Source organism: Hylaeus volcanicus, chromosome 6 (genome assembly GCF_026283585.1).
Source record: "Hylaeus volcanicus isolate JK05 chromosome 6, UHH_iyHylVolc1.0_haploid, whole genome shotgun sequence".
In the NCBI taxonomy this organism is placed as follows: domain Eukaryota; kingdom Metazoa; phylum Arthropoda; class Insecta; order Hymenoptera; family Colletidae; genus Hylaeus; species Hylaeus volcanicus.
The window spans coordinates 1,007,848-1,022,424 of NC_071981.1; the positions used below are offsets into that span (position 1 = coordinate 1,007,848).

At 38.0% G+C, this 14,577-nt stretch overlaps 2 protein-coding genes across 4 annotated transcripts in view; one reads left to right on the top strand and one right to left on the bottom strand.

Moving 5' to 3' along the window:
• Positions 1 to 9,967, top strand: part of LOC128877868 (hemicentin-1-like) — a 170,826-nt gene extending 160,859 nt beyond the window's left edge. Inside the window, exon 8 of the mRNA XM_054125482.1 lies at positions 6,881 to 9,967. Coding sequence (XP_053981457.1) covers positions 6,881 to 7,017 — 137 coding nt within the window. The 3' untranslated portion in view covers positions 7,018 to 9,967. The remainder of the gene's footprint in view (positions 1 to 6,880) is intronic.
• Positions 1 to 14,577, bottom strand: part of LOC128877866 (zwei Ig domain protein zig-8-like) — a 458,647-nt gene that overhangs the window by 188,764 nt on the left and 255,306 nt on the right. The gene's annotated exons all lie outside the window — the stretch shown is intronic.

Sequence of the window (14,577 nt, forward strand, 5' to 3'; positions counted from 1 at the left end):
CAGCCTGGCAATGCTTTCAACTATACAGGACGTCTCAGGTTTATTGTAAGAGCCGGAAATGGAGGAAAGGGTAGTTGAGACGATTCTGAACAACAATTTCCTTTGCAAAAATGTCAAGTTGAGCTTCGTTTTTGAATTATTAAGGAAAAACCGTCGACCAATCACAGCGCCTGAGTAGCGCGCGCTCAGCCGCGAGAACATAGGCGAGAGCCAGGATTGGTCAGTGGTTTTTCCTTGATAATTCAAAAACGAAGCACCATCCAATATTTCTACAAAGGAAAAAGTGGTTCAGAATCTTCTCAGCTACCCCCCATTTCCGCTTGTGACACTAATTCCGAGACACCCTGTATACAAGTGTTCATCATATAACAAACAATTTTACCTTGCATGTTACTCTAGCTAATGTTATTCATAAAATAAACATCTACAGAAAAAGAATAACGAATAAAGTATAACAAATACATAGCAAACTTGAAACGTATTACGCAGAAATAATTAAAGAAAGAATCCTGCAAGTGATCTCTTCTCTCGCAGATATAGATCGATAGTGAAGGTTCATCGCGCAGCTGAGCTTCGTTCCCGTTTCACAGTAGCGTCCCGTGAATTTTTTAATAACAAGAAGACAAAGGGAGAAGGAAAGAAAATGTATTCTCTGACTGCGATTCGTGCAGATATTTCGAGTCTGAAATTTAATAATATCACAGGAAGCCGAGTTTAAACGTGGCAAAGCGACGGGGAAGGGGCACCGGGAGAAAAAGAGAGGGGAAGAAATGAAATTTGGAGCCGTATAAACGGCAGCTCGGGGAGTCGTTAGGTGTTAAGCTACCTACAAACTTCCTGCCGTGTCCTGCTCAGTGTGAGCATATACAGGGTGTTCCACTGGAAACAGGCCACCTTTAATATCTTCGCTGGATTAAATAACAGGAGCCTTGATTACACAAAACCAAGAACAGCTTCACATACAATGCAGTGACGATAGTTGAACCTATCCAAATGATTTGAAAATCAACTTCATTCTTTGGAATAATATTCCAAGCTTTCGATTCGTATTAAAATAAAATAAACTGAAGTTTTTATGTCTGAAAGTTTGCATTCTCCATAAACGCACTCTGCAGTCCAATACGCGTCTCTTAGGTAACGAATTGCCACGATTCGTCCTTCTCCAGCTAATACAGATTTTCAAATCATATTTCTTCCCGTTGTTTAAAGCGGCGAAGATTTTATGGGAGGTCTGTTTCTTGTGGAGCTCTCTGTACATTTAAAAATCTCACGAGCTGCCATGAATCTCTCGGGACGGCGACATATTGGAGCACCAGGGAACTCGTCGCACGGAAAATAATGTTGAGACTTATCACGGGGATGTCCGGACGTCTTACTTCGGGAGCCGGGTGGAACTTCACACGAGGATTTCATTTGAGAGCGTAATAGAAATTCCAATGAAATATTACCGACTCGTGGATCCCTTGGCATCGGCGATACAGGCTTTGATATTTGACTGCAGGCGTGGTTCGTTACTTTTGATGAACGTTGAAGAAATTATTCTGAACTTTGAGAGCGAATTATTATCATTAGACAGATAGTAAAGACAGACAGTACAAAATTAGACAGCTACTTGAAGCATATTCGATCATGTTTCAACCCCTTCACACGACAAAATTTTCCATCATTTTACTAACACGAAAAAAAATTAATAAATGAATGTAGCTAATAATTTAATACGAAAGAGCTTTCCAAAAGCTACAAAATCATATATAACACTTGCACATAAAGTAATATTAACGACTACAAGAAATTGCTCAAACTGAAACAACATAAAAAATTTAGGAACCTTTGGTTCACCCTGATATAATCTTAAGAAAATTTTTCTGATAACTAATCTCCTATATTGTAATCTCTGTCTTGAACTGACAGCAATTAACTCACCCTAAATTAATCTCGTACACTCCACGTCATCCACAAAAGATTGACATACTTCTTTCTTTTTTCGATAGAGTCTAAGCCTTCCAGCGATGTCATTGACGAATACTCGTCCTCGTACGTAGATCGTCGATTAATGCCAAGCAACGCCGTACGAAAATCCGTGGCAGCCCTGCCACTCTAATTAAACGGTCAATTGACCGTGCCCTATCCCGGCAGCCAATTAACTACCCTTGATACCCATCCTGGACAAAGGACGAGAGTGGATCGCGCGCTCATGTCCGGAATCCGTCGTGATCTTCCGGCCACGGGGCGCCAAGTAGGAACAGACTCCTCGAATTCCGAGGAAATTCTGTAAACCGCAAGCCGTAGGCTCCGGGTGCCACCGTTCGATCTACCGTGAACCAAATCAAGTTGGCAAAGATTTACGCTGCTCGTGTTTCGTCCCCACGCCGCCTCACGCTTGTATTAACGATGGGAATTTCACGCGTGCTCTTCGCGTGTGTGCCATCTAGATGCCATCTAGATCACGGGTTTCCGGGGATTACTATACTTGGATGAATTCACGCCTGCGCGAGGCATGTGCGCTAAGAACTTTGGCGGTACTTTGGAATAATTCTTTTTAAAAGTGTAAAGGGTTTCTGAAAGAAGCTTTGATATCTTTTCTTTTAAGGACACATAAATGGAGTAGAATATATTGAAATATTTAGTTTAGATGGAAATATAATTGAGTACAATTTATTTATCATATAATATACTGGAGACCCTTTTGAAGAAATCTGTTAGTTTATGAAATTCTTGGAGGAGAGAGATAAAAAGATTAAAATGAAAATAAGTAAATGTTCATATATGTATATTAAGTGGGGTTGAATTATACAACAAGGCTAGGTAACATATACGCATATACTACATATTAATCTGTTAATATGATAATTTATCTATGACCACATAAGATGAATATTTCATTAATATTTGAATAATTCTATTGTTGGAATCAGTCACATAACGAGAATAGTTTTGTAAACAAATGTAAAACACTTACATCTACAGACTAACTCCATTAAGTAATATATCATGAACAAATTTTTCCTACAATTTGTTAAATAATTCAATTTATTAGTATTCTCAAAATTTTCTTTAGTCGATAACCGAACCTCATAAAATAAAATTATGTTCCACGTGATTTATTTCTTCGTAAATAAATAAACCATAAATAAACCCTACCTCAGTTACTCCGCGGCGCTCTATATTTACAACAGCAATAATTTGCAACTTTCATACGTCGTTTTTCTCGTTGGCTGAATAATCCTTGCAGGACGCCCGTTCGATTACGTTTAATTAAACGACGCAATCCGTAATTGCGTCATCGACGGGACGCGCTTCAATTTAAAGTTTTAAAAGTAGCGGCGCGGTAAAGTTGAGCGCTTAATCGTTCGGAAATAGGGAAGCATAATTAACGGCAGAAACTGGAAATTTCCCACTGCCACGAAGAGCCTTTAGTGAACAGCCAGAGTAACGGTTACAGAAATATTAGGAAACTCCTCTACACGAGATAAAACAGGACGTTCCACAGATAGAAATAAATATTTTCAAATTTTTCTTGTTGTTTAAGGACGTAACAGGCGTTCTGTACTTTTAGCAGAAAAAACTTCTAACCAATAATAATGAAAAAATCCAGAAAATAATGAGTTGATGTCGTTTTAAGTGTTTTAGTCAAAATTTTATTGGGAAATCAATACAAATAATTTTTAAATCACAGGGGGTTGAGATGGAAGATAAATTTTGTTGCGATGAAGCATCAGTCGACTTTTCTTATTTTCTTGTTATAATTATAAATTATATGACTTCTCAGAATTCCATAAACTTCACAGTTCTAAACATAAAGTACCCCAAACTACCCCTAAAGTGCTACAACTCTGTTGGCTAACAATATCTTCTATTCTATTCAAAGGAAAGTGGAAGAATCTGGAAAGTGAAAAGAATCTGCAACCACGAACGAATTAATTCATTAGTTTCTAATGTACATAGACCAACACAGTTGGTCCATACGAGTCGCTCGTATTTCCGCTATTACGAAATCAGCGCCGGGTAATCGGAGAAGAAATCGATGTAGAAGTAATTTCAGAAAATACAGCATCCGTCGGCGGCGGTTCTTCTGAAAAGTCGAGTACAGCTGGTGGCCGTAAAGCGCCGCTAAGACGAGCGAACTGCAAATAGCCAGCAGTTTTCGGCCGATGCTTCCACGTCGTTAACGACTTTAACCACTTTCCGTATCCAGCCCATCGACGACTCGCGGAAACGCGCCGATATATTTCTCCCGGCGAACGCGAAAATCCTGGGAATCCATCCCCCCGTTCGCTTTCGCGTCGGTTTACGAAACGAGAAATCCCCTTGAATTTCTTTCCTTCGCGATATCGAATCACACGCGTTTCCAATTAACCATCGTCCGTAGAACGAGAACCTCGACCGGCTTCTAATTTCCAAACGGATTCCATCCGAACGCGTGTATTCGAATGGTCTTAAAACCCATGAGAATGCTTTCCAGTGGTTCGCTGGCCTCTTCAGTTACCCGGTAATGTGCTCGCAGATTTTCAACCACGCAAATGGCTCGAATCGGTTTTGCTAGGGGTCAAGTCCGGATTCTGAAATTGTTCTGGAATATTATCAAGGAACACTTTGTGTTACTATAAATTAACTGTTTGAAAAATATTAAATTTAAGTGGCAAAGCAGTTGGTGAAGTCATATCTTTTTATATTTATAATAGAATAATAAATATTAACACCATTTTAAACGATACAATTTTTTGGGGCATTGAATAATTTATTTCAGAGACTATTTCATCGCATTTTTTAACTTTTTGTTTTATTGGGTTGTATTGGGTTGCCTGGATAGTCCATGTCGATTTTTGATAAGTGCTACAGGTTTGAATATATTTGAAATATAATTCAATATAAATGACATGTGTACATACCTTAAAAGATTGAAAAATTGTGGAACAAAATGGTACCTATATTCAATAAACATACTACATGTACATTCGAAGAATTTCATTTTGTATAGAAAAACCCTCAATATATTTTAATAAATTACTGTGATAACACAGTGGATTTAATATCTTATTAAAAAAAAAAAAGAATACAGGAAAACTGAAGTTCTTTTTATAAATACTCATAGTTCCTTTTGGCGAGAATATTGTACATATCAAAATTCAACCTTTAAATTTTTCTCAAAAATTGGCAAAGAATTTTTTGCAACAACAATCAACAAGAACATACATGCAATAAAGATCCTTTCGTTTTGTCTACTGTTTTACCAAGAGAATTTCACATTCACACCCCTAATAATTTCATCCGCCATCAGATCGTGACCTTTTAATTCCGAAATGTTTCAACACTCGCGTTTGGTTCAAAGAGTTTGTGCGAGCATATCCGAGCGATTTAATATCACCGACCGACCGACCGGCGACGGTGTGAAACCGCACGAGGCTACGCACGCGGCCCAACGTTTTATGAAATAGATTTTGGCAACGTCGAGGGACTTCTTGTAACCACAGCCGAGGACGCTTACACGTGTCCGACGCCATCTGGTCGCAGCACGTTCTTTACATTTACGGCGAACGTGCAATATCTTTATCGCGCGTTATGGCGGCTAGAACGTCTTTGAATACCAAAGACACAAATTTCTGCCCGTTCGAAATTCAATATTTTCGGTCGAGCAGCTGCTGCACCTTGGTCTTTGTGGACAATCGTTGATGGAATCGTTAAAAGCTCTCAGGAAGGAACGTTTTTGAATTTAAAGTATGAATATTACGAGTATTTAAAACTGTTTAATAAAATAAATGCTAGATAGTATTAAAAATAGGCAGTGGCTACATATTTCATTCTTTTATTGGATCAACGCTTATAGAATTCTATTATGAATTTTTCTAAAGCAGTTTAGTGTAAAATATTCAATATTCTCTTTTATTTATGTTATTGCAAAAAATGCAATATAAAAATGCAAAATGGTATATAATTTTTGTAACTATAATATATACGATTGTACAATTTTAGACAAATTCTGAAACTGTATTTTTTCATATGTATATACAGGGACAAAAATGTTTGGATAACTTTTACCATCAATAACTTCCTAACGAACAAGTATAGGGCAGAAGCATGTTAGTACTTTTCTGTAGAGCACAAGAAACTGTATCGATCTGTGTCGTCAGAAATATAGGTTTCCATTTAAAAAAAAAGTGCAGTTGCAGTTTTATGCAGGAAAATGCATAAAATTAGTTGCATGTTATACAACAATCAAAACCATTTGACTTTCACTTATAAATCATCACAAAATATTTACATATCTTCATTTAATATATTTTTGATCGCGAAAATGATCACAATCATAAATGGGTTCGTGAATGAACCAAGTTCAAAAATCCCTGGTCTAAGCAATCAACTGAAGCATCCTTTCAGTCTTTTAATTCTATCAGCGACAATAACCCAATTTGAAAATAACCCAATGCTAGATTATAAAGAATACATCGCAAGATGAAGTCGCAGTCCATCGAATACCTAATTCACGAGACAGGGTCGCGGCTCAGGTATTTCAAGGAGTCACGTGTCCCTGGAACAATCGCGTTAGCCACCTCAGCGGTATAAAAAGCCGTCCAGGGTCCCGCGGTAAAGAGCGTGGTAATTAATGAAGACCTTTCGCCGGCACTGAGCCCGTTAACGCAGAAAAACCTATAATCCGACAGTTCCTCGCGAGACGTTGATTTACGACTGCCGCGGTCTCATTATTCTTTCCTTGAGCGCCGATCCTACTTACCCGGTACCACGGAATCGCGGGGGAACGCGTTCATAAATCGGCGATTGTTCGTCCCGCGGCGAGACTGCGAGAGAGAGAGAGAGAGAGAGAGAGAGAGAGAGAGAGAGAGAGACCCTGACTGAAACTGAAAGAGTTTTATTTCTGTTTCAGGAGAACGTACGGAAGCCATGCAACGTGACGCCGGATACGTCTCTTCCGGATGCGACGTCAGCCACTGGCCCGGGCTCCTACTTCCGTTCTCGTGGTTTCTAATACTCGCGCGAAACAGCCAAACTTTCCTGCAATAGCGCCACACCCCGACAGTATTTCACGCTCGCTTCTCTGTTCTCCCGTTCCGGACGAGACAGAGAGGCCAGGCCGAGGAAGTACCTACAAATTCGACCAAGCACGACTAGATTGTAAGCTAGACACTGTAGACATTATTGACGAGAGTGCAACGTTGCGGGACCAGCGCGTTCGAGAGATGACGCGGTTTTATTTGGACTTTAATTTTAGGAAGTGCGGCGATGAATTTCTTCAGGGATTGTTGCACGCGTGAGCCGTTCATTGCAGAAATCGATTTACTCCAACAGTCGCATAAAAATATTAACGTTACTGACGATTATTTCTTGGCTATTCTTTTTTATCAATTTTATACACCGTTAGGTGAAAGATACATCTGTATCGATGCATTTTATAATATTTATTTGGATTTATATTGTAAAGAGAATTTTATGAAAAACAATCTACATTATTTCGTCGCATTTCTCAACTTTTTTTTTTTATGAAGCTAATCAGTTTTTGCATGCCCGAGCGACGAAATTCGCCGAAATACAGCACTTTGTTCCCGGAGCATCCAAAAATTTGCTGTCCCTGGAAAAACAAACGGCTTTTTTATAAATAAATAATACTCTGAGACACGTTCCAAGGAGAATATTACGAAGTTAATACCTTTGCGCAATGAACGGCTTATATGTGAACCTTGAATTGCTTTCTAATCGTCTCCTTGCTGGGTCAATTTTCGATCGTAGTATTGTACCTCTGTTTAATTTCTCTTTAAACCTTCTTTCTTCTTTGAATTAATATTAGCATAGTTTATACTTTCAATTAGAAACGTTTTCTGTCGGAAATCTTTTTAATTATTTAATAAAAGTAAAATTTGGCTGAGAACGAATGGTTATGGAAATATAATTAAAGAATTTTATTACCGTGTACTCGAATAAAATTGTTTTACATCAGTAAATTAAACGTGGAAGCCTTTTCGTTTCATGGAAATTGTCGATGGCATCTGTAGTAACCCACATACGACTCAAGCCTTCCTGCTATTAATATTCGACGAGTACGAGTGGCAATCGAGCTCGGTTCATTTGCGTGGCGCAAAATAAATCGAAGAACGATGTATCAGGAAGCGTTAAAATAATGTTTGCACTGGAACAACATTTCCTTTCCTGGATAATATCGAGTAATTTAGCCGGTTATTAATATTCGGTCTGGCTGCGTTCGGCCGGAAGAAGAATATGACTGTTGAAATCAATAATGGTCACGTTTCGATGCCGGAATTATTGAAACGTTAACGAAGTGAAAAACTTTACTTATCGCTTTCGTGTAATAGATTCGCCCCTGGAGATATCACAAAATTTGATGAACCACTCTGTATTAATGACACCTACCTTACATTTACTTGTTATCTTCTTCGGGTATATAGGCTCATACCGGTACTTTTAGTTTCGAGGTTGTTCGAACAATTTAACGTAGAATAATTTGGTTAGATGCAGAAGTTAATTCTGGGCTTCTGTCATTTATGATTCTAGTATGAACAAAAATAGTTGTTGAATATTCTGTTTCGACATTTGGTTCTAAAATTATATCTTCTCTCTTGTGACTGATGGAAGATTAAAAATTACATGATCTACCTTTATAAATAAATGTAAAGTTTACCTCGAAAAAACATAGAATTAATTCCAACACCTAACACAATACAAACTTTTCGTTCTCTGACAATTTCACATTGTACACATCCACCATATTCTCCACCAAAACTTTTCAATAATCTGTGTCTTATATTTACTTTTTTTTATAACTAATATCATCCACAGCACACTCGAGATATTCTGCTCGGCGTCCTCGCGTAAAATTATTAAGGAACGCGATACCAGAGGGGGTGTAATGATGCAATTGAGAGTCAATTCGTCGGAAAAGTGGCCGCTATAAGGGCGGTCGCGTCCTCGTCGTCGGTGAATGTATTTTTTCCGTAAATAATTCAGTAAGTGACCCCGCAATGCTGCGTTTCATCTCAACGCGCCGGAACGTCCTTTTCAATTCGCCGTTGCGATTCACGGCGCTTCTTTGAGCGTCCCCCTTGAACCGAGTAGGATTAAAGTGGCCGTGCCTGACGTCAAAGAATGTGAAGATTATTTGATATCCAGCGCCTCGGCGCCGGTCGATGCGTCTTGCGCGCTAAGGAACGCCAGCATTAATGAAATCTTTCAGTCATAATTACGTTCGCGGAGCCCCGTGTAGAAGGGCTCTTCCGCGACTACGCGTGGAGCGTTGCAGGGTTGTAAATAATTAAGCGGTACCAATTAGAACGATAATCACTAGAACGAGGATGTTTATGCATTCGCTTTATGAAAAAATAACGAATTTATATCGATAATGTAACATAATCAGGACGTAAGGAAAGAAATAAAAACGTCGTAGTACTTCGATCCGCGTGCTCTTTATTTCGCGTCCGAAAAACGAATGCCTTCCAACGCAACGGTCGGCGATCGTCATTTCTTTTCGTACGCTACGCGTGTAACAATACTCTTACAATAATTAAACGAGAATATCAACGCAGATAAGAGTGAAATTATTACATGCATCTAAATCCATGGAAATTTAACTGATCTGATTAAATTTTTATTGAATTTTCTTCTTAAAATTGTTTGCAGAAATAAAGTATGAATAGTAGTTTCGTTTAAGTTTCAATTCACTTTCTTTACGTGCGAAAATGTGAATATGCATAAACATCCGCACGCACAATTTATGACAATTCTAGGATAGTTATTTATTGTTATGATATCTTTGTGACGATTTGAGGTATTTTAAGCAAACTTTATGTATATACTGTAATGATATCTACGACAAAGTACAAGTACCGAAACAATGTACCGAAGCCATCCACGAAGAACTAACAATGTATTATAATTTATTTTCTCCTTTGAAAAATTGTAATTTCTGTTTCTAATATAGTGAACGAGTTATTCAATAAATGAATATAATAAATAAATAGTTTGTCCTGTTTTGGTACGTGTTTACTCAACTTTTATTATATACGCTGCTTAGAATCCCAACTGACTTTACAATTTGAATAAATTAATTATTTCTACTTTTAATTTAATTCCATATTTTTCAGACAGTTTCTCGAGTAAATCTAAATTAAGACTATAAAAAACATAAAAGATAAAAAGAGGAATCACCTCCAAAATGACACTCGAAAAGCAGTCGACCATCTTATTATTCATTACTTATTATTCGTCACTCGAATTATTCCCCAGATAAAAATTCTTCCATTTCCGAATTAGGTTCTAGCGCGCTATACTTTTCACAATATTTCTAAACGAACCCATTGGAAGTACAAGATCCGCGTGTCAATCCGGTGCCCTCGTGCAGCGCAAATTACGTTCCTCGCGCTGTAAATTTAAATCAGTGTTGACGTGAACAGGGGGTGGAGAGAACGATATTCGAATCGAGATACGGTAGATTCGAGCCCGTGACCCTAAGCGTAGTAGGGCAGGGTGAATCCAGTCGACTCGAGGCTCGAGAAAACGTTTCACAGTTCGCAGATTTTCAGTGCTCCCGAATACCACGATGTGTTATGAATTATAAATAAGTCGGCGTGCAGCGGGACAGCACTCGTGAAACGTGGTCAAAATTTAAACAATCAATTCACCATTATTCGGTACACGAATACAAATAAAGCCATCGGTACAAGTATGTTTCATTGATATAGTCGTATACCTTTGTGGATTATTTTCGAAATACTAAAAGAATTTTTATTTTGGTAATTCGATAAGCATAGTAGACACAGGAGGATAAAGATAAATAATTGTGTGGTGCAGTGAAAAGATGTCTTTTGGAGGAATTGTGTATGATGGCAGTTTGTTTATAAATATAATTATTTGTAAGTATAATTATTTATTTTGTCTATAGTTATAATTCTATACAGGCTGTCTCAAAAATGTTGGAAAAGGGTGGTTCGGGAGATGATTTGAAACAACTTTTTCCTTAGCGAAAATGTTCTCCAGGGCTTCGTTAAGGAGATATTAATAGGAAACTACTGCGGGTGACTAGCGCGTGACCTATACTACTGCGGGCGCTCGGTTTTCTGTGAACATTTCCTCAACGAAATCTCGGACAACATTTTCGCTAAGGAAAAAGTTGTTTCAAATCACCCCCCGAACCACTCTTTTCAAGGACCTCCAACATTTTTGGAACACTCTATATAATACAGTGCAAAGATACTTTTTAGAGTTACATAATAACATTTTGTCTATATTTTTCTTATTTTCTGTCACTTTACCTTTAACCTTCGATAAGAATTACGAGTCTACTTAAACTCATTCAAGATATCTGCGATTTTGATTCAAAGTCTATCACTTTGTCCAACTGTGCGTGATTCACAGGCGTCGAACGAATTGAAAGGTCGCTCTACTCGGTGAATCGCGTGCGAGTAGAAAAAAGGGGTCTGAAACGAGCGTATCGCCGGCAGTGTTTTATTCCAAGCCACCATCGATACGTGCGTGTCGAACGTTACGTAACTTTGTTCGTTTCAGTTTTACAGACCGTCACCCTTTTCAAAGGGCGACAACTACGCCGGTCAGCTTAACCCCCAAGGGCGTCCAATCGGTTTTCAAAAAATATCTCCTTATAGAGGATGGCAAGACGAAACTATTTTATATAAACAATATATTCATTCGATGTTTAGTTTCAAAAATAAAAATCGGAAATTTAATACAACATTTTCCTGAAATTCAATTATATTTTACAATATAAATTGGTGTAACTTAACTGAATGTCACTGAAGTTCTTTGAAAGTTTACCAAAGTAAACAGATTATTTATAGAAAAACCCACAAACCAAACGTAGAAACGCATATTAATCTGGGTAAAAATGTTGATAATAATCATCCGCGTTTTTAATTTAGTTTTCATATTTTGTTGTATACGGTACTGCTTCCTTTTGCCCCTTACAATTTTATAAATTGGATATTTGCAAGAGCAGATGCATGCATCGACCATCCTAGAAAAACATCAATTATCGGAAATACCAGAGGGATAAAATATTTCCAATAATCGAACTTTTGATTGCAAAATAAAAATGTTGAACTTTCTAGCGAGCAGGTATAAATTGTATCAACGAAGTTACAAAGCGTACTAACACCTACGATCCTTTGCATGCCCCAATAATGACCCGAATAACAAAGTCATGATATATGATTTATGATTTCTCAAATAATTTAATTGGCGAGGTGCGCTATTTTTGTTCGTTTAAAAGTAATATTTACGGTTCGATAAATTAATTTCGAATAATGAACTTGGATAATATTTCTTCCGGAAAAATATTATGTATGTTTTCTTCCAGTAAGTGTAAATAAATGTATTGGGTTTGTAGAAGCTCCGGCAATCGTGGAGAAAAAATGATATGAAAGTGCTTCTCCCTAGCATTCCAAATTAGATGACGTCCTTAATCGCCGAGACGAGCGAAATTCTTTCCGATTTAACTTGCACGAAGCAAAATAATGGCAAGTAATAATTAATTGCGGCCGCGGTTCCGTTCAATTCCCGCAAATGCCTCTCTGTTTTTCGTCTCGGCGATCGTTATCGATATTCCATCGTTAATTAAACAGTCTGACTCCATTCAGCCTACGAAACCCGGTTCGTTTGGTTAACGAAGCGTTTTGTCTTTGGAGAACTAAATAAACTTTGTACCCCAAGGAACTCTTGAAAATAGCAATTGCAAAAGTTTATGTTACATTGGATAAGAGTAGTCGTTCGAGTGGTTCGAGTTAGTACATTTTTAATTTGCAATTAAGAGAGAATTAAATTAAACTGGCATGAGTTATTATGTAAGTACATGTAAACTTAAAATCCACTACAATTGCAATTTATAATTAACGTAACTAGGTTAAGTTGGTATGAACGAAATAAAATTAAGTTAAACCAACAAGAGGTATTAAAATTTCACATGACCACGTATTAGGGGGACCAGAAAGTAATGTCGTTTTTTTTTTATATTAAATTCAAATAAATATATAATTAGTTTTTATTCTTAATTAAGCAGGTAATCGTCCTCGTTGTCAACAACCTTTTGCGATCTAATGTGCAAAGTTTGATCGATAGAAATAAATATACTACAGGGTGTCCCAAAATTAGTGTAAAGATTCTGAACCACAATTTCCTTTGAAAAAATGTCGGGTGATGCTTCGTTTTTGAATTATTAACGAAAAACCGTGGACCAATCACAGAAGCGCGCGCTCTGCTGGCCACACCGCGACCTTGCGTGGCCAGCCAATCCTGGCTCGAGCCTACGTCCTCGCGGCTGAGTGCGCGCTACTCGGGCGCTGTGATTGGTTCGACAGTTTTTCGCCAATAATTCAAAAACAAAGCACCATCCGACATTTTTGCAAAGGAAATTGTTGTTCAGAATCGTCTCAGCTACCCTTTCACCAATTTCCGGTTCTTAGACTAATTCTGAGACACCATTTACAAATAATAAACAAATATCAACACTCGCAGAAACGATATTACTTTCTGGTCCACCTAATAAAATAGTATAAATTCGTACCATTCTTAAATTTCCACAAATTCTACCATAATTGTCTAACAATAATCTCAAGTGGTTCCCTTAATGTAACCAAATACAATTAACAATGATTCTTCTCTCTAAAAGATTAAATCTCTTCCTGTGATTCAGCGATGGCTGCCGTTCTTGCGAGCGAAATCAAATCTTCCCGATTCCGCGCCAGCGAATCGATTCGATTCCGATCCCAGCCGTAGGAGGCCAGGATGTATAGCACTCGAAGTCGTTCGAAGTAACCGTTTAACCGCAGCCAGGGCAAGAATAAAATAACGCTAAATTTACGACGGGCCGTGAATCAACGTGCTTTATGATTGTTCGGGTTACGGATGATAAAGGGTGAGAACGGAGTACTAGTAGACCGGAGAGGTCGAACGAAGGCTCGCATGGTTTCGAGGGTGCAGGGGAGAGGGGGGGGGTAGTAACAGGGTGAAAATTGGAAAACTGCATTGTCCAGCCGTTTCACTCCCGCGGGATACATTCGTTAGCTGCATCGTCCGGCGATAATAAATATCGCGTATCTTCCACCTTTCCGTCTTCCATTCTGGCTCAAATTAAAGATCAGCTTGATCGCGCGAGCTCGGCAAGAATAACACGACGTCCATTGTGTTTTCGATAAATTACCGATCGTATATTTCTTTTTAATGAATTCCTTTACTTAATCTTCGAGTTGCTATACATTGCAAGAATGGTACAGTTAGTCCTATAAGTATTCGTACTCTTTATGTTTATTGAAGATATATTTGTAATGACATATTTATTTATGAACGCTAAACCTATCATTTACTTAAAAAAATGTTTCTTCAATCCACATACTGGGTACGAATACTCATGGGACTGACTGTATCTATGAAGAAAGGTATCTCATCAAATGCAAAGTAATGTAAAGCAAGAATTAAATGAATGTAAAACATAATCAATTGCAAGACTGGTATGTTAGGTCGAGTTGTACAGGGTGTCCCAGAATTAGTCTAAGAACCGGAACTGAGAGGTAGCTGACACGATCCTGAACCACAATTTCCTTTGCA